This window comes from Eschrichtius robustus, chromosome 2 (assembly GCF_028021215.1).
Source record: "Eschrichtius robustus isolate mEscRob2 chromosome 2, mEscRob2.pri, whole genome shotgun sequence".
Classification (NCBI taxonomy): Eukaryota; Metazoa; Chordata; class Mammalia; order Artiodactyla; family Eschrichtiidae; genus Eschrichtius; species Eschrichtius robustus.
In genome coordinates this window covers 16,407,548-16,427,699 of record NC_090825.1, presented here as the reverse complement: position 1 = coordinate 16,427,699, position 20,152 = coordinate 16,407,548, and the positions used below count along the sequence as shown (strand labels likewise).

Here is a 20,152-nt window from a genome sequence, read left to right as displayed (position 1 = left end):
GTACATAACTACAAGACAGACTTTTGAATGAGTGGAGAGAGTTATGAAAAGACATGTAAGACACTGCTAAGATTGCTTTTCTTAAGGGAAATGGCACAGGAGGTATATTTTTCTTACTAAGATCATGTTTGACTACTTTAATTTAAAATATTCTGTAAGATAAATACAATTAACAAAAAGAGATTGCTTTGAGTAGGAGTGTTTCTGTATTGTCCTCTCAGCCAAGAGATGTAAGAGCACCAGTCTTGGAATTGCTTTGTAACTAAATTTACACTCTGTGTGACTAAAGCAGCTACTGACAAAGTCACGGAAACCTTGCTGGTTCCAAGCAACATTTCATACACCTCTTCCACCAGGTTTAACTCTCAGTCTTAAAAACATATATATACACATATATATATACACATATATATATGTGTATATATGCACACACACGCACATACACAAAATAACACTTATATGCATTTTATAATAAAATTACGTATAATTATATATATATATATATATATATATACATATGTATATATATATATACACACACACACATATATACAATAATAATAAAATAACCAGCCTAGTGAGGCAATAAAACTCTGTGGTCTATACTTTGATTTACCTGATTCAGTGCTTTGCAAACACCTGTATGTACAGAACCAAAGTAGCTCACATGTGATATATTGATGTTTGTATATTTTAAATAATCTAGATCATATGTTTAAATAATTTGATCTCAGGAATTAGTTTTGGTATACATCAAGAGAGAAAACAGGAAGAAACATTGTATATAGATGAGCCAAAGAGCAAGAACTACAATTATAAAATATTTTATGTAACTGTATCATAAAGGCCATTTTCCCCAAACATTGTGTAGTATTTTCAATTCAACAGAGTCATTGTCAGCAAAGTTCCACAGCAACATTGTAGAGGGTGGCAGTTCAGTAGACAGTGCCCCTGAGGGCTGATAATTTGACACAAAGTAACACTAGCCCAGCCATAGTTTGCAGTGTGAGTGAGAAATCAACTTTTATTGTTTAATGCCTCTGAAATGTAGGGATTGTTACTGCAACATAATTTAACCCACTCGTTTTGATATTTCTCCCCTTGACACGTCAGAGAGGATATTCCAAAAGTATTTTGAAATACATAAGTATTTCAAAAAGGAATCATAATAACAAGATAGGGTGCCAACAGTGGATAAATCCAGAGATTCCAAAAATTCCAGAGCATTGAAAACATTAAAAATTAATTAATGGGGTAAAAGAGACAGATCAAATTTACAGGCCTAAACACTAAAGGTGAAAACTGTTCTGCCCCCAAATCCCTTATAAATCCAAAAAAACAGAGGAAGTCACTTGGGCAACTTATTAAATTAAAGATTTCAAAGCAAGGAAGAATTTTTTCAACCTATTCTGTACATACAAAGAAAAATGTGTTTTATTAAAGCCTTTGATTTTGGTTTGGTTTGGTTTGGTTTGATTTTTCCTAAGGATGGCTCACATAGGGGTATTGGGACATAAGGATGAAGCAGAAAATAGCTTCCAGTATACCAAAAAACCCACATAAGCGGGGAACAAAAAAGAATAAAAGAGCTCTTACCAGTAGGTGAATATCACAAAGTCCTTGCTTCTGATGCAAACGACTCCACCCTCTGGGGACACAAGAGTCCTTGATCTGCCTGGCAAATATATGAACCCATTCTGCCACACTTATTAAGATGTAGCACTCCAACTTAACAAGGGAAACATCAAATCCATTTTTGAAATTTCTATTTTAAATTTTATGTTTTTTGCTTTATTGAGGTATAATTGACAAATAGGAATTGCATGTATGTAAGGTGTACAACTTGATGTTTTGATGTATGTGTACATTGTCAAATGATCACTATGGTCAAGCTTATTAACATCTATCACCTCACATAGTTACCATTTTCTTTTTTCCTTCCTTTTTTAATGTGTGTGTGTATGTAGTGAGAAGACTTAAGTTCTACCCTCTTAGCAAATTTCAAGTATGCAATACAGTATTGTTTACCATAGTCACTTTGCAGTACATTAAATCTACAAAACTCATTCATCTTGCATAACTGAAACTTTGTATCCTTTTCCAACATCTCCTCATTTTCTCTCTCCCTGCCCTACCCCTGGCAGCCACCATTGTATTCTCTGTTTTTGGAGTTCGAATATTTTAGATTCCACATATAAGTAAGATAATGCAGTATTTGTCTTTCTGTGTCTGGCTTATTTTCCTTAGTATAATGCCCTCCAGGTTCACCCATGTTGTTGCAAATGGCAGGATTTCCTTCTTATTTTAAGGCTGAAATATAACTATATCGGTATCACATTTTCCTTATCTATTCATCTCTCCGCGGACATTTAGGTTGTTTCAAATATATAACTGAAAAAATTCAAAGATGAAAAGATGATGAATTATATATGTTTCCTCAGAAATCATTACAGCAACAACATCTGCTGCCTAAAATCAATGTAGCAAGAGATAGGGATTTAAACATTTTATCTATAATAATAAAAGTAATGCTACCATAATTAAAATTAATAATGTAATTAAAATTGCATGGTGGGGGAGAGATATTGGGAGGTAATGTAGATGCAGTGCATTCTTCATCTTTAATTATATCAATGACAATTTTCAATTGTGATACAATCAGAAAATTTTAAATTAAAATGAAAGAACAAATATTAGGGCAAAGAAAATATTGCTACTTTTATTAGTAGATCTGGTAGGAGTAGGTATGGGACTAAGACATAAAGAGGATTTTAATTTTATATCTGTATTGTTATGTTTTATTTTTGCTTACTGTAAAATATGGAGACTGTGCTATTAAAATATTTAAAAATCAATTTTTCAGCTAATTGGTGATAAAGAAATTGAAATTATTATATTTCCTCAATGATTGATATTCATGACTGAATGTCAGTTGTTTATGTGAGTGGATATGTACACATATATTTACATAAATATGTATATATAATATATAGCATATACTTTATAATCTTCTATTAAACACTTCTGAAAAATTATTGCAACTTTTGTGGCAAAGAAGGACAAAATATTTCTGTCCCTGGTATTCTGTTTGGTAGTAATTGTTTCATAGTTTATTGGTTTTGATTTTATTTCTGTTTTTGTTTTTATCATTGAATGAAAATTCAGCTTAAATAATAGTGTGTTATTCAGAAAAATGCTGAATTTGTTAATAACTTTTATTTTTTAAATGGAATACTTGGTAAAGCATGAGCATTAAAGCAACTTATACAAATTCTAATTTTTGATAAGAAATTGATATAAAATCAGCAATTATGCAGTGGACTTGATTATCACACATGCTAAACTAGGGAATACTTTAAGAAGTATTGAATTACTGTTCCTCTATATCTGTAAATAAATAGATTGATAGATAGAGTGTATATATGTATGAATTTTCCTCCACGTTAAAAACATTCTCCCCGAAAGTCTCATTTTTAAATTTTGCATAAAATAGACAGCTCTCCAAATGATATATTTGTCATATTCCAATATGTTAAGTAATTTCAAGTTATTGAATGTAAAGAACACCCAGATTCTCATTTGAAAGTAGTAACTATATTAGAGTCAAGTACAGAACCTAATCTTTATATTTGGTAAAGTATAGTCATTATTCCAGAAAAGAAATGAAGGATACTTGGCGAGAAACTTGTTAATACCTTCTGTATGCATTGGAGCTTAATCAGGAAAATCAAATCCACTGTCATTTAGTTCAATAGAAGGGACCGAGTCTGTGGAACAAGTTACAAAAATGGTAGGAGAAATGAAAGGCCACATGGTGAACTGTGAGGCAACGACTGAAGGAACTGAGCATCCTTATGGCTGGGACGGTGGTGTTACCTGACCCAGGAGCTGGATTTTAGTGGACAGACATGGGAAACACTAATCAATGTCAATGACAGGTGTAAGATTCCTACAAACAGCAGAACAGGGTAGGAAAGTAATGTGAGAGCAACATGCAAATGGATTTAGAAGATATGCAAGACTGGTGGGGATATGATAGTCAAGTCACTTTTTACTGCAACCGTTTACTCTGTACAGAAATCAAGAGAATTGTGAGCATTCTATAAGGCTACAGAAGTACATCACTGGTGTCGGTACTTGGAGATTTCTTCCCCCTAAGTATTTTATATACAGCCTCTGCTGACAAAATATATTTACTGACTTGGCCTTTGGCTATGGTGTGTATGTGGGGTGAAATATAATGCTGCCTCTCTGCAAGTAGATGCATCTGGACAGCCATTACCTACCACCAAGGAAACAGACAAGAACAGGGCAGAAGATCTTGTGACTATTAACACTCAACAGATCATGGCTGAATGGAGCGATGGCATATATGGGAAAGAACGTCACAGCAAAACAGATAGGACCAGCTTGAATTCTGCCTTCTCCAATTGTCAACTATATAACCATAATGAACCTTGATGCTCCCACCTGTAAAATGGCATTGGGTGTAATTTTCTCAATAGATTTATCTTATTATTAAATTAAATGACATATAGCAGAGGGATCCCACATTACTGGCACTAAATACATATTATTTCCTTAATTTTTTCATTTATGGAATATGATAAAAAGTTTACTTGAGTAATGTCAAATCTCACATTAGGTAGTTCCATAAAAAGGATCTAATTGAAAGAACACAGAAACTAACAATAGCTGTGATTGAAAATATACAATTAGAATAATGAATTCTGCTCTGTTACCCAGATGTTTCATAAGTGTACTTGCAGAGGATTTTTTTTAATCCAGTGACTCTTGGGTGAATACTCAAGGCTTTACAAAATTACACGATGACTGGAATACTGCGCTATTTCTCTGTTGGTGAAATTACAACCCTCCTGTGAGGAATGAAATTTAAGTTGTATCTTGATGACTATTACTTTTTCACAGTACCTGGAAAAATCTTCTGGGAATTAAGCCCTAAGAGATTCCTTCAGAGAGATACTCTCAGCCTTCATAAATCTCCAGCTTATTTTTACTTAGAGTTCTTGCTCAATGTTAATTCACTTGAGATTTTAACAGAGCTGTGAACCCTGAGAAGTCATGCATAATGATTTGCAATCTCAGAGAATATTTGCTTGGTATTAAAATGCCTTATTAAATATTTCAAATTGATCTTCGGAGACTTTCGGGAAAGTCCCCTCTGTTTCTCATTGATATGTAATGTTACAAAATGTGTGCTGTTTATAAAACAGTAGTACAAAAAGAAACCACATGGAAAGACTGACACAGGGCAGTCCCAAAAGGAAACAAGACAAGTTTTATTGTAGAAAAGAGATCTTGAAACCTTTTGTATGTACTTGATTCTTTTCAGATTTGTTTCAAACATCAGCTGAGAGGCTCTAATCCCTAGCACGAGATTAGCTAAGTGTGCACCGTAGGAAATATTTAATGTGAAAATATTGTACACTAAATAGACGATGAAACTTTAAGATGCAATGTTTCTGTGGTTATTGTTTTTAATGAAAACAGTTGTAAAAATTAAAAACGCTTATATAGCACTTTTTAAAGTTTTCTTTGATTGGAAGCCAGTTATGTAGGGAAGGGACTGTTGGTTTAATATCTATTGACCAAATCCATATAATAATTTCCAGAGAAAATTAGATACTTATTTTAATATTCTAGTGGAATAATGGACTTTTAGGTATCTTTACGTATTTTTCTTTGGAAATCTAACACTGTAGAGGATAATAATTTTCTCTCTTCTATTGTGTACACAGTTAGGGCCCATAGCATGAATAAAGGAATTGAATTGTCCAATGTGGGATACTTCTCGGAGACATAGATACATCCATACTGATAATTTCTTTTTTACTTAAACTTCTAACCAGGAATAAAAAAGTCTTTATTAAAATGACCAATGTAACTAATTAATTTACTTAGAATGCTAATAGGTGGATCGCTAGTAATGCCTAATATTCAGAAAAAATATCAAATACCATTAATTCCTACCTAATTTAATTTTATCTACTTGTGAGATTAACTTTTGATTTGATCTCCTTTTTGATGTGTCTGGCATCAAATAGTCTAGGATATTATCCATCATTTTTTTCTTGGCTTGTAACTTCAGACTCTTGTCCAGAGTCAAAGAACAACCGTAAATTCTGAGAATAAATGTCACTTCCTTCCACTGCAGCCGTAGCACAATGTATCAGTTTGCTAGGGCTGCTTGCACCAAAGGACCACAAACTCGGTAGCTTAAGCAACACAAGTTTATTGTATCACTGTTCCTGAAGCTAGATGCCTGAGGTCAAGGTATCAGCAGGGCCATGTTCCCTCTTCAAGCGCTGGGGAAGCATCTGTTCCAACCCTCTTCTCCAGCTTCTAGTACTTTGCTGGCAGTCTTTGACTTACCTTGGCTTGTGCAAGTATCACCTTGATCTCTGCCTTCATCTTCACATAATGTACTTCCTGTGTGTGTATGTGTGTGTGTTTGTCTGTCTGTCTGTCTCCCTCTAAATTTCCTGTTTTTATAAGGACACCAGTCACGTTAGGGTAGGGGCCCAAACTACTGCAGTGTGACTTCATCTTAATTAATTACATCTATAATAACCCTATTTCCTAATAAAATCACCTCTTAAAACACTGGAGTTCAGAAATTCAACGTATGAACTTTGAGGGAAAACAATCCAACTCATAACACACACCCTAAGGCGTTTTATGTTTTTATTATTTATATATTTCTAATGAAAAAAAAAAAAAGCCTTTTTTTCCTTAATGTAAAAGAACTTCCAAAAGCACCAATGGTTCTTAAAATGTTCCCATCAAACCTTCAAATAAACTAGAAAATAAAATAAGTATAATGTTTTCCTTTTGGTTTAGAACTCCTTGGTAGGGAATCTTTGAACAATTTATTTTCCACCCCTGCTATTTAACTCACTCCTGCTGTATTCTGGGGCAGGTTGATTTTTGGTTGAGTTGTGCTGTGCATATACCTATGCTCTCTTCAACCAGCAATCTGTTTACTCAGAGTGGCAGACTGATACCTTCAGATGCCACCAAATACAATGATAGAGGTAATTTACTGTTCTTTGCTTTACACACAGATAGAATTGCCCACTACCCTTGCGACCAGTGGTACAGAGGTGCCTGTGATTGATAATGACCATACTTTTTGACCACGGTAGAGAGTTAGTATATCTTCTTTCTCTCCTCTGGAACTCTTTTCTGCTCTGCCCACTTCTTTTTGGTACTTTAAACCATCACTTAGTCAACACCACCATACTACCTCTGTTTCTTTTCTTCCTCTTTTTCTCCTTTTTCTTTATTTCATTTGTCACTCCACTCGTGCATCGCAGCTTTCACTTAACAAGCCTGGGCTTTTAAAGACAGCTCAAGCCAAGCAGAGCACTCTTTCTTTCCTGTGGTGGTCCAGCCTGTCAGAGTAAATGATGTGTGATCTTGCACTATTTGCCTTTCTCAGTTTTCTTCATGGAATGGTTGCTTTGGGGCTACAGTTTAGACATTAAAATTATTTAGACCTAAATCACTATTGTAAGGCCACAGCAAGTTTTAAAACCTGAGCATTTTATAACTGTGGTTTCTTAAAAGATGGCCATTATTTTACTGCTTTCTATCTATACTGTTTTTTTTTTTTTTTTTGAATCCTAGTAATTCTTGTATGCCCGGTATGATCAGCATTTTTCCTATAAGATCAAACATTTGACTGGTATAATTTTATAACATTTTAACCATAGTATGGGCTTTTTTACACATTTTAGAGTCTGACCTGGGTACCTACTACAGATTTTAATTTCTTCAATGAGGTACCAAATGAAAATGCCTCCCTCCTGAACCAGCATTTTTGGGTAAATATCTACCTACTGGTATTCTCTGAACAAGTTGGAGAGATGAATATGGGTATGGAACAGGTGTTGAGAAGTCACAGCAGAAGTGTTGAATATTCTATAGTAATGATTATACTTAGTCATGGAAGAGGTAGTCTACATGTGACTAGCTCTGAAAAGTTTATCAAGCCAGAAATCATAGTGCTATAATGAGAAAAATTATGGTACACATCCAAGCCCAAATAAGGCTCTCTAAGAATGGACTAACAGTGAAGCAAGAAGATATACATTTTAAACTTTAAAATTTGAGGTCATCATAGATTCACATGCATTCATGAGAAACGATATAGATTTCTTGTACCCTTTACCCAGTTTTACCCCATGCTAACATCCTGCAAAATATCCAATATAAAACAATATCATAACCAGGTTATTGAAATTATTTACCAATTTTATTTAGATTTCCCTAGTTTTACCTGTGTGTGTATGTATGTGTTTAGTTCGCACGTATCCATAATCAAAATACTGACCAATTCCAGCATCATCATTATCTCTCATGTTGCCCTTTTATGACCAAACCCACCCCTTTCCACTCCTTCTTTCCCGACTCTGGCAACTACTAATCTGTCATCCATTTCTAAAATTGCATCACTTCAAGAATGTCAAATAAATGGAATCATACAGTATATAGCCTTTGAGGACTGTCTTTTCCCCTCCTGGGTATGATTCCCTGAAGAATTTATCCAAGTTAGTGCATATATTAATATTCTGTTCATTTTTATTGCTAAGTAGTATTCCATAGTAATACTGTACCATGGTTTGTTTAACCATTTTCCCGTTGAAGGATATCTGGGCTTCTTCCAGTGTGGTGCTACTAAGAATAATGTTGCTGTGAATATTTGTAAATAGGCTTTTATGTGAGCGTATATTTTTATTACTTTAGCATAAATGCCCAAGAGTGCAATTTGCTGGATTGTATGGTAAATGTATGTTTGTTTATTAAGAATTTTCTAAACTTACATTTCCACCAGCAGTGTATGAAAGGCCTAATTTCCTGCCAGAATTTGGTGTCACCATTATGTTTTATTATCCACAATTAGAAATTTCTCTTAGGTATAACAGAGTCCTTTTCTTCTGAGTGTGCATAATTACTAGTTATATTTTTGCTTAGCATCTCAATGTAAAAATACTATTTAGAGGCCCAAATCATTGCATTTTATTAAAAATCTATATACAGTCATCCCTCAGTATCTGCAAGGAATTGGTTCCAGGACCCACGTGGGCACCAGAACCTGGAGATACTCAAGTCCCATAGCTGGCCCTCCATATCCATATCCGTGAGTTCCATATCCAGAAATTCAGCCACTGCAGATCATAACATAGTACACCATCAGCAGTTGGTTGCATTCGTGGATGTGGAACCATATATATGGAGGGCCAACTGTACATTTATGTTCTGCTAATAAGGATTGTCAAATGAACTTGACATACTAAGTCTATTAACTTTCTAGGATCCTTTGAAGGTACAGAAAAAGTTTTGCTTAAAGTTGTGTCTGAATTCCAACATAGAAGTAAAAACTTTGTAGTTAAGTAGATATTAGACCCTTAGTAGGTGTGTCAGACCTAAATCATAGACTTAATTATTAAAAGTAAAAACTGAAAATTGTCAGTACCCCCAGCATTGTTCAAGAGTCAACAACTGTACACTCTCAAAATACTTTTGATTTTTATCCCCAGTTAACACCTGTTTGATTCTTGAGCATTGACCTAACCCGACACTGATTATGTGAGGGTTAAAAGAGACCCATTATAATGGTATCAGCATATAAAGAATCACATTAAACTATCTGAAACCAAACACTCCATTCTGGGCTCTCATTTAGGACAATTAGTGGCACGGAAAGAAAGCAGGGACCATGTTTGAGAGATAAATCTAAGAAATACAAGAAATTATCACGCTCCATAAGTATTTCAGCATTACCTTTTTCTGTGTACAAATTAATCATGTGTTTAATGCCATCACACACTAAAATTTGTTTTCCTGAATGCACAGGTACCTCTGTTCTACAGGTGACAGCCACTGATGCAGATGACCCAACCTATGGAAACAGTGCTCGGGTGGTTTACAGCATTCTCCAGGGACAGCCCTACTTCTCTGTAGACCCTAAAACAGGTTAGTGTCTTTATGGATAATTTGTGTGCAGATGCATGCTACAATAAACGAAAGCAATATTTTCATGTCTGTGTACTCTTCTACATTAGATATTGTTATTTTAGCACATTAAAAAATGCCCTCAAAAAAAAAAATGCCCTCACTTTTTCTAAAACAATGTGATTAAATAATTGAAGGTAAATTAACTGCTCTCCTTAATATTTGATTATCCATCATTTATATCCATACCAGTAAAATGCTTCTTATCTTTGCATATTTCTGTAACATTTAAATAAATGCTGTCTATTTAAAACAGAGGTTACATAACGCTTCAGCCCTCAAGTATTGTGTTACGTAAAACAAATTAACTGAGAATAAAGCCAAACACATATAAGCATTTGTTAAGGAAAAATATGAATTCTGCTCCACCTCTTCTCTTTTTCTGTAGCCAAAATAATCATATCATATTATATTATGTGATGCCAAAATGAAAATGAAGGATACTCAAAAATTCATTTTAGGGCTATGTTATAGCAGCATAGTCTAAAAAACACAAAAACTCATGGCCTTATTGACAAATAATTTGTAAATAGAAACTTGGCTAAAGCTAAATATAAACCCATTTTTAATGTAGCTAAATGTTCAGTATGAAATGTTTCAAGTTTAATAAACAGTTTCAAGAACGTACACAATCAGGAGACACAGATGGAGCAGAGAGAGGTCCAGGATGTTCCAGCAGCTTCCTGGATCCTTTCTGGTCATGTGAGATGCATTCTGAATCAAGTTAACATGTGGGATCTTCAAGTAAAGGGCACTGCCACATAACTAACACAGAAGAGTCGTATTTGGTCATAAATATCCCCTTATCCTCATATTGTTACATAGCATACCACAATTTTTCAGGGAACCCTGCTCAGTAAGTCTACAGATTACAGTTTATTAACCGTTGTCTCAGACAGTGAGGTACATCAGCTGAAACGATGCTATGGACAATCAGACTCCAATAGTTAAGCCATTAGATTGCTAGGAGGATTGTCATTATCATGTTTACAAGAAGGTGCCTTCTTTCTTTCCCTGGTGCACTCCAACACAAAGTACACTGGGCACGAAGAGGTCTCAGACATACTGCTTAACCCCTTAAATTTCTATAATTTAAGAAGAAAAGAATGAAAAAGGTGTATAGATATAGATATGTAAATAAAGAATATACACATATATATCCACATATTATATGCATTACAATTATAAAATGAATTATAATATTTAATTAAGTGAAATAAAAAATAAGAATTGGGAGATAATAAAAATAAACAACATAATGTGACCTAAAGTGAGTATGAGATATCTAAGTCCTTGTAGTACTAAGCTATTACTGAATAGTTAGAAATAAAATTGTTTATTAACCGAATAATCAAAATTCTGGGACAAAAATTATATATCTATATATATATATATATACACATATATATACACATATACATATATACTTGTATGCATATGCATATACATATATATATATACGTATATATATGTACATGTTGTTCTGGTAGGAGACTTTTAAATTAATTGAAAATATTTTTTATTGAGGTGTATTTGACATATAACACTGTAAATTTAAGGGGTACAAAATGTTGATTTAATGCACTTACATATTGTGATATGGTTGCCATTGTAGTGATAGAAAATCTTAAGCCAAATCATTACTTGATAATAGCATTGCTCATTTTGTGGTACTTTCCCAATAACCATGGTTCTTTTATATATGAAAGATGTGTATTTCTCACTTTAAATATGCATCTTCCTGAAGGAAAGAAATGAGGAGACCATTCCAGTTACCTTGTTTTAGGATTACACACACACAAACACATGTTCATGCATGCACACACGTGCACACATACATGGATTTACTCAACTGTCCTTATAGAAAGCCAAATTTTTATTTATACATAAATATTATATTTACTTAATAGAACATGGCTAGGTTATAGACATCTTATATGGATTTTAAAACTTTCCGCACACTTCTTGATCTTCTTTAATACCAAATACCAAATTCTGTGTGTTAGTGTATGTCTGAGTTATCTGTCTGAGCGTTTGCATGTGTTGGTGTGAGCACATGCAGGTAGGTGTGTGTGTGTGTGTGTGCATGCATATTTACTTTGGACAAAGAAAGCAGGCCACTGAGGACAAGATTTGACTAGTGTTAGACTCTGCTGTAGTTTGTGTTTTAGTGAAGCAAATACATCAAGCACAATATTCAAATAAAAATTGCATTTGGTTGTACATATTTATTATGGGTTAATTAAGTACTTCAATAAACAAAAATAATCATCTGAAATATAAATAAGCTGCTATTCAGGTACTGCTCTATTGAAATGATCTTTGCTCCTACAATTTTTTGTTCCTTTCTTTAAGCAAAATGATTTATTGAATGAAGTGTATGCCTCCACGTTGATATGTTTTAATTTCAATATTTTATTGTCTGAAGCATCATGGGAGTCTATGGATATATGCTCTACTACAAAGATTGTTTAAATATGCAAATCTCTTAGCCTGTTGTCTGTAGAAAGTGCTAAGAGCAATTAGAAAACAAAATGCTGAGTATTCTTTTCAAAGCTAAGACTTTTTTGGTAATTTAAGCTTAAAAGACCTCTTACAATTCAATGAAACATCCTTAGAACTAATGGATTTAGTGAAAATTGTGCCTTGAATAACTGGAATAAAATACAAACATACCTAGAACTAAGGAATCAGTTGCTATAGATGAGATGTTATATAATAAATGTTGGGATAATAGTTACTTAAAAATGTACATTTTAATAGTAATACTTTAATTCTATCATCTCATTTGGCATGACTATATTATAACGTTTCCAATTAGTACTTTCGATGAAGACGAATTATAATAAATCAGAACTTTTGTGCCCAAATAGAGTTGTGAGTGATTATGGTTAAGGTCAGGACTTTGGATTGCCTTGTTTCCATTATGTTAAAAGGTACATCTTGGTACTTAACCTGATTTTCCAATGACAAGCTGCCAATGAGGCCTTGCTTCCTATTATATTAACTATGTATGAATTGCTGTATCCAGAGAAAATAATTTTGTGGCTCTTGAGTTACTATACTATACACAATTTGTTTAATAAGGTATGTATTGTTTTCTACTGGAATCCCATTAATCAATATGATGAAACATAAATCTTGTGAATAATTTATTGTTTCAAATACGTTTTGTTGCGGAAACTATTTCATGATGTTTGCTTAATGTATAACGACAAAAGAGGAATACCCATTAATGAGTGATTTAACATTAACTACTATTTGAAAGATACAGAAGACTATGAAAAAATAACTGAGATGACAATGAATTGTAAAAGACGTGTAATATTTCCGGCCAGACTCATGTAGAAATCGTGTTAATGTAGGCTTTATGAGGATAATTCTACTTAAATATATTCATTTTAATTCAGCAAGAAAACACTTTTAGAATTATTATATGGAGGAACCATTTTAATGTTCATGAAAACTACTAACCCTAAGCAAAGTATTTTGAGGAAGGCAGCTGAGTAAGAAAGCCATATGAAGTGGTCAGAGAACTGAAGTGAAGAGAAATCTGGGCTTATGGTTGTTTATTAACACGACTCAAATCTCAATCGTACTCTAGTTAATACACTGTCAACTGCTTTAAAAATAAATCTGTATGTACAAGGACTCTTTGCTTCTTTAGAAACTACAAAATTTAGGTCAGGAGGTGATAACAGAAGCTTGATGATTGAGTTGCTATAAAATAACTACTTCCCTTGACTTAGGTGGAAGACAAAACCAGAAACCTACCATGTTTCTTTCCAGGGTCTTAGAATGGAGGATTCACAAAGGGCAGGTATGAGGTTTTTAAATGAGAATGCATATCTTTGAATGGTCGTGGTATTTATAGCCACTTGATGATTTTCTCCACTAGCTGTTTCATAGTCCACAACTTATGAATTACTTCTTGTTATTTTAGCTGGTACATATATGTTAACGTATGCCTGTACCTATTTCACATGGGAATGTGTTGAATCTTCCTTATGGTCAATTCAGGAAACATGAAAACCTGGATTAAAACCTGATGTCAGGGAAAACAAGGGTATGCAGGTTTACAAAATCCTATTTATTCTTTATTTACAACCGCTTACAGCACTAGCAGTGGTGAATACCAGCTCTTTTGACCATAATTAATATGAAACATAAATCAGTGATAGTCAATGATGGATTCTGCGTAAATGAAACTCATAGTGGTTTTTTGCCACACACCTAATAAAGACTATTGACACATTTATGCAGTTTAATATAGATGCATTTATATTTTAAATTGTGAATCATTTTTCATACAATATTAATTTTTACTTATTTAAAATGAATATTTAATTAGAAAATATAGTAGCTTAAAACATTTCTGTTGATAAATTCTACATTTGATTTTCAGATACGTACGAATAGTAATACTAGAAAGACTACCTTTTAATTATATATATATATATTTTCCGTTTTCTTTTTTTTTTCTTCTTTTATTTTACACACACACACACACACACACACACACACACTGTATTTTATTTTTACAAGAGATAAATAGACTGACACCAAGCATTGTACATGGATGACCACAACAAAAGCAACAACGGTTGCAATTACCAAACATGAAACACACTCATACTATGTCATAATATTGACATTCAGTCCAGTAATCCATTAATTATATATTGATACAAAGAACATACCAGATTTTTTTCAACACTTCTAGTTCACTTTAGTACTTGAATGTTTCTGTGACATGATGTGAAAAAAAGGGTAGATGTTGGGTTTCAAATCTCTTGTCTGTCAAACCTTTCTGCATTAATGACATGCATTCCACAGGGAACAGGGCAGTTGACATCAAATAAAATGCACTACACCTAGTGATGCCTATTGGTTCTAAAGGCACAAATAATATTACTACTTATTTTTAAAAGGCATTATTGTAAATATAATAAAGAAATATTTAATTGGCCTTCCTATGAAAACAAATAAATATTTAGTCATGTTATAGTTTAATTAGTATAGTGAAGTAATTCATATTTATTATTTTTCCAAAATACCAAGGATTATTCCAAAATGACTTGGGAATACTTCATGGTCAAATCTTAGGATGTACTTAGTATCATAGTAAATTGATCAAGCTACTTAAATTTTATGTTCTAGTTTCCTTGTATATATATTTATAATGATAATGCCAATTCCAGTGAGGAGGGTAATGCAATGCTCTTACTTAAGCCAGTCATTGGAAAAACATAGGTACTCAGTAAGGTTCTCTCATTTTGCTCTCTTTCCTTTAACATTGACAAGAATTTCCAAAATTACTATATAGTTCACCATGATGAGTTTGAAAGAGTCCATCTAAAGTAGAAAAAAAAAAAGATTTCATTTGGAAGAATATTTTTAGTCCAAATAACTACACAAAATTTTAAAAAGTAAGAGTTCCACTATTAAATCTTATGTAAATTCCTTTTCCAAAATTTCAAGAAAGTTGTGTTTATAAATATTATTTTTTCTTACTTATTGTAATTTTTTAATTTAGTTTTGAAATTTCCTTTTTTTATCACTTTTAATTCTCCACTGAAATTATTAATCTAGTCTTTTAAAAAAAATCTTTATTGGAGTATAATTGCATTACAATGTTGTGTTAGTTTCTGCTGTGAATCAACTGTATGTATACATATATCCCTATATCCCTTCCCTGTTGAGCCTCCTTCCCACCCTCCCCAACCCACCCCACTAGGTGGTCACAAAGCACTGAACTGATATCCCTGTGCTATGCAGCTGCTTCCCACTAGCGATTTTACATTTGGTGGTGCATATATGTCAATGCTACTCTCTCACTTCGGCCCAGCTTACTCTTCCCCCTCCCCATATCCTCAAGTCCATTCTCTATGTCTGCATCTTTATTCCTGTCCTGCCCCTAGGTCATCAGAAGCATTTTTTTTTTTTTTTTTTTTTAGATTCCATATATATGTGTTAGCATACAGTATTTGTTTTTCTCTTTCTGACTTACTTCACTCTGTATGACAGACTCTAGGACCATCCACCTTACTATAAATAACTCAATTTCATTTCTTTTTATGGCTGAGTAATATTCCATTGTATACATGTGCCACATCTTCTTTATCCATTCATCTGTTGTTGGACACTTAGGTTGCTTCCATGTCCCGGCTATTGTAAATAGTGCTGTAATGAATATTGTGGTACATATCTCTTTTTGAATTATGGTTTTCTCAGGGTATATGCCCAGTAGTGGGATTGCTGGGTCATATGGTAGTTCTAGTTTTTAGTTTTTTAAGGGACCTGCATACTGTTCTCCATAGTGGCTGTATCAATTTACACTCCCATCAACAGTGCAAGAGGGTTCCCTTTTCTCCACACCCTCTCCAGCTTTTACTGTTTGTAGATTTTTTGATGATGGCCGTTCTGACCGGTGTGAGAAGATACCTCATTGTGGTTTTTTAATTTCTTTTTTTTAACATCTTTATTGGCGTATAATTGCTTTACAATGGTGTGTTAGGTTCTACTTTATAGCAGAGTGAATCAGCTATACATGTACATATATTCCCATATGTCCTCCCTCTTGCATCTCCCTCCCACCCTCCCTATCCCACCCCTCTAGGTGGTCACAAAGCACTGAGCTGATCTCCCTGTGCTATGCAGCTGCTTCCCACTAGCTATGTATTTTACATATGGTAGTATATATAAGTCCAAGCCACTCTCTCACTTCGTCCCAGCTTACCCTTCCCCCTCCCCATGTCCTCAAGTCCATTCCCTACATCTGCATCTTTATTCCTGTCCTGCCCCTAGATTCTTCAGAACCATTTCTTTGTTTGTTTTAGATTACATATACATGTGTTAGCATATGGTATTTATTTTTCTCATTCTGACTTACTTCACTCTGTATGACAGACTCTAGGTCCATCCACCTCACTACAAATAACTCAATTTCATTTCTTTTCATGGCTGAGTAATATTCCATTGTATATATGTGCCACAGCTTCTTTATCCATTCATCTGTCGATGGACATTTAGGTTGCTTCCATGTCCTGGCTATTGTAAATAGAGCTGCAATGAACATTTTGGTACATGACTCTTTCTGACCTATGGTTTTCTCAGGGTATATGCCCAGTAGTGGGATTGCTGGGTCATATGGTAGTTTTATTTTTAGTTTTTTAAGGGACCTCCATACTGTTCTCCATAGTGGCTGTATCAATTTACATTCCCACCAACAGTGCAAGAGGGTTCCCTTTTCTCCACACATTCTCCAGCTTTTATTGTTTGTAGATTTTTTGATGATGGCCATTCTGACCAGTGTGAGAAGATACCTCATTGTGGTTTTGATTTGCATTTCACTAATGATTAGTGATTTGAGTGTCCTTTCATGTGTTTGTTGGCAATCTGTATATCTTCTTTGAAGAAATGTCTGTTTAGGTCTTCTGCCCATTTTTGGATTGGGTTGTTTGTTCTTTTGATATTGAGCTCCATGAGCTGCTTGTATATTTTGGAGATTGATCCTTTGTCAGTTGCTTCATTTGCAAGTATTTTCTCCCATTCTGAGGTTTGTCTTTTCATCTTGTTTATGGTTTCCTTTGCTGTGCAAAAGTTTTTTAAGTTTCACTAGGTCCCATTTGCTTATTTTTGTTTCTATATCCTTTTCTCTAGGAGGTGGGTCAAAAAGGATCTTGCTGTGATTTATGCCATAGAGTTTTCTGCCTATGTTTTCCTCTAAGAGGTTTATAGTGTCTGGCCTTACATTTAGGTCTTTAATCCATTTTGAGTTTATTTTTGTGTATGGTGTTAAGGAGTGTTCTAACTTCATTCTTTTACATGTAGTTGTTCAATTTTCCCAGCACCACTTATTGAAGAGGCTGTCTTTTCTCTATTGTATATTCTTGCCTCCTTCATCAAAGGTAAGGTGACCATATGTTCGTGGGTTTATCTCTGGGCTTTCTATCCTGTTCCATGGATCTGTATTTCTGTTTTGGTGCCAGAACCATAGTGTCTTGATTACTGTAGCTTTGTAGTATAGTCTGAAGTCAGGGCGCCTGATTCTTCCAGCTCAGTTTTTCTTTCTCATGATTGCTTTGGCTATTCAGGGTCTTTTGTGTTTCCATGCAAATTATAAAATTTTTAGTTCTAGTTCTGTGAAAAATGCCATTGGTAGTTTGATAGGGATTGCACTGAATCTGTAGATTACTTTGGGTAGTATAGTCATTTTCACAATGTTGATTCTTCCAATCCAAGAACATGGTATATCTCTCCAGTGTCTTATAGTTTTCTGCATACAGGTCTTTTGTGTCCTTAGATAGGTTTATTCCTAGGTATTTTATTCTTTTTGTTGAAATGGTAAGTGGAAGTGTTTCCTTAATTTCTCTCTCAGATTTTTCATCGTTAATGTATAAGAAGGAAAGAGATTTGTGTGCTTTAACTTTGTCTCCTGCTACATTACCTAATTCATTGATTAGCTCTAGTAGTTTTCTGGTAGCATCTTTAGGATTCTCTGAGTATAGTATCATGTCATCTGCAAACAGTGACACTTTTACTTCTTCGTTTCCGATTTGGATTCCTTTTATTTCTTTTCCTTCTCTGATTGCTGTGGCTAAAACTTCCAAAAGTATGTTGAATAATAGTGATCAGAGTGGGCAACCTTGTCTTGTTCCTGATCTTAGTGGAAATGTTTTAAGCTTTTCACCATTGAGAACGATGTTGGCTGTGGGTTTGTCATATAACGGCTTTATTATGTTGAGGTAATTTCCTTCTATCCCTACTTTCTGGAGAGTTTTCATCATAAATTGGTGTTTAATTTTGTCGAAAGTTTTTTATGCAACTGTTGAGATTATCATGTGGTTTTATCCTTCATTTTTTTAATATGGTGTATCACATTGATTGATTTTCATATATTGAAGAGTCCTTGCGTTCCTGGGATAAACCCCACTTGATCATGGTGTATGATCCGTTTAATGTGCTGTTGGATTCTGTTTGCTAGTATTTTGTTGAGGATTTTTACATCTATGTTCATCAGTGATATTGGTGTGTAGTTTTCTTTTTCTGTGGCATCTTTGTCTGGTTTTGGCATCAGCGTGATGGTGGCGTGGTAGAATGAGTTTGGGAGTGTCCCTCCCTCTGCTATATTTTCGAAGAGTTTGAGAAGGGTAGGTGTAAGTTCTTCTCTAAATGTTTGATAGAATTCACCTGTGAAGGCATCTTGCCCTGGGCTTTTGTTTGTTGGAAGATTTTTAATCACAGTCTCAATATCAGTGCTTGTGATTGGTCTGTTCATATTTTCTGTTTCCTCCTGGTTCAGTTTTAGAAGGTTCTACTTTTCTAAGAATTTGTCCATTTCAACCAGGTTATCCATTGTATTGGCACATAGTTGCATCTAGTAATCTCTCATGATCCTTTATATTTCTGCAGTGTCAGTTGTTACTTCTCCTTTTTCATTTCTAATTCTGTTGACTTAAGTCTTCTCCCTTCTTTTCTTGATGGGTCTGGCTAATAGTTTATCAATTTTGTTGATCTTCCCAAAGAACCAGCTTTTAGTTTTGTTGATCTTTGCTATCATTTCCTTCATTTCTTTTTCATTTATCTCTGATCTGATCTTTATGATTTCTTTCCTTCTGCTAACTTCGGGGTTTTTTTTGTTTTGTTTTGTTCTTCTTTCTCTAATTGCTTTAGGTGTAAGGTTAGGTTGTTTATTTGAGATGTTTCTTGTTTCCTGAGGTAGGATTGTATTGCTCTAAACTTCCCTCTTAGAACTGCTTTTGCTGCATCCCATATGTTTTGGGTATTCGTGTTTTCATTGTCATTTGTTTCTAGGTGTTTGTTGATTTCCTCTTTGATTTCTTCATGATCCCTTGGTTATTTAGTAGCGTATTGTTTAGCCTCCTTGTGCTTTTATATTTTACATTGTTTTTTCCTGTAATTGCTCTCTGGTCTCATAGCATTGTGGTCAGGAAAGATACCTGATACAATTTCAATTTTCTTAAGTTTACCAAGGCTTGATTTGTGATCCAAGATATGACCTGTCCTGGAGAATATTCCATGAGCACTTGAGAAGAAAGTGTATTCTGTTGTTTTTAGATGGAATCTCCTATAAATATCAGTTAAATCCATC

At 34.0% G+C, this 20,152-nt stretch overlaps 1 protein-coding gene across 1 annotated transcript in view; it reads left to right on the top strand.

Moving 5' to 3' along the window:
* The window catches only part of CDH18 (cadherin 18), a 318,315-nt gene that overhangs the window by 95,986 nt on the left and 202,177 nt on the right, over window positions 1-20,152 (top strand). Inside the window, exon 3 of the mRNA XM_068532070.1 lies at window positions 9,880-9,999. Coding sequence (XP_068388171.1) covers window positions 9,880-9,999 — 120 coding nt within the window. The remainder of the gene's footprint in view (window positions 1-9,879; window positions 10,000-20,152) is intronic.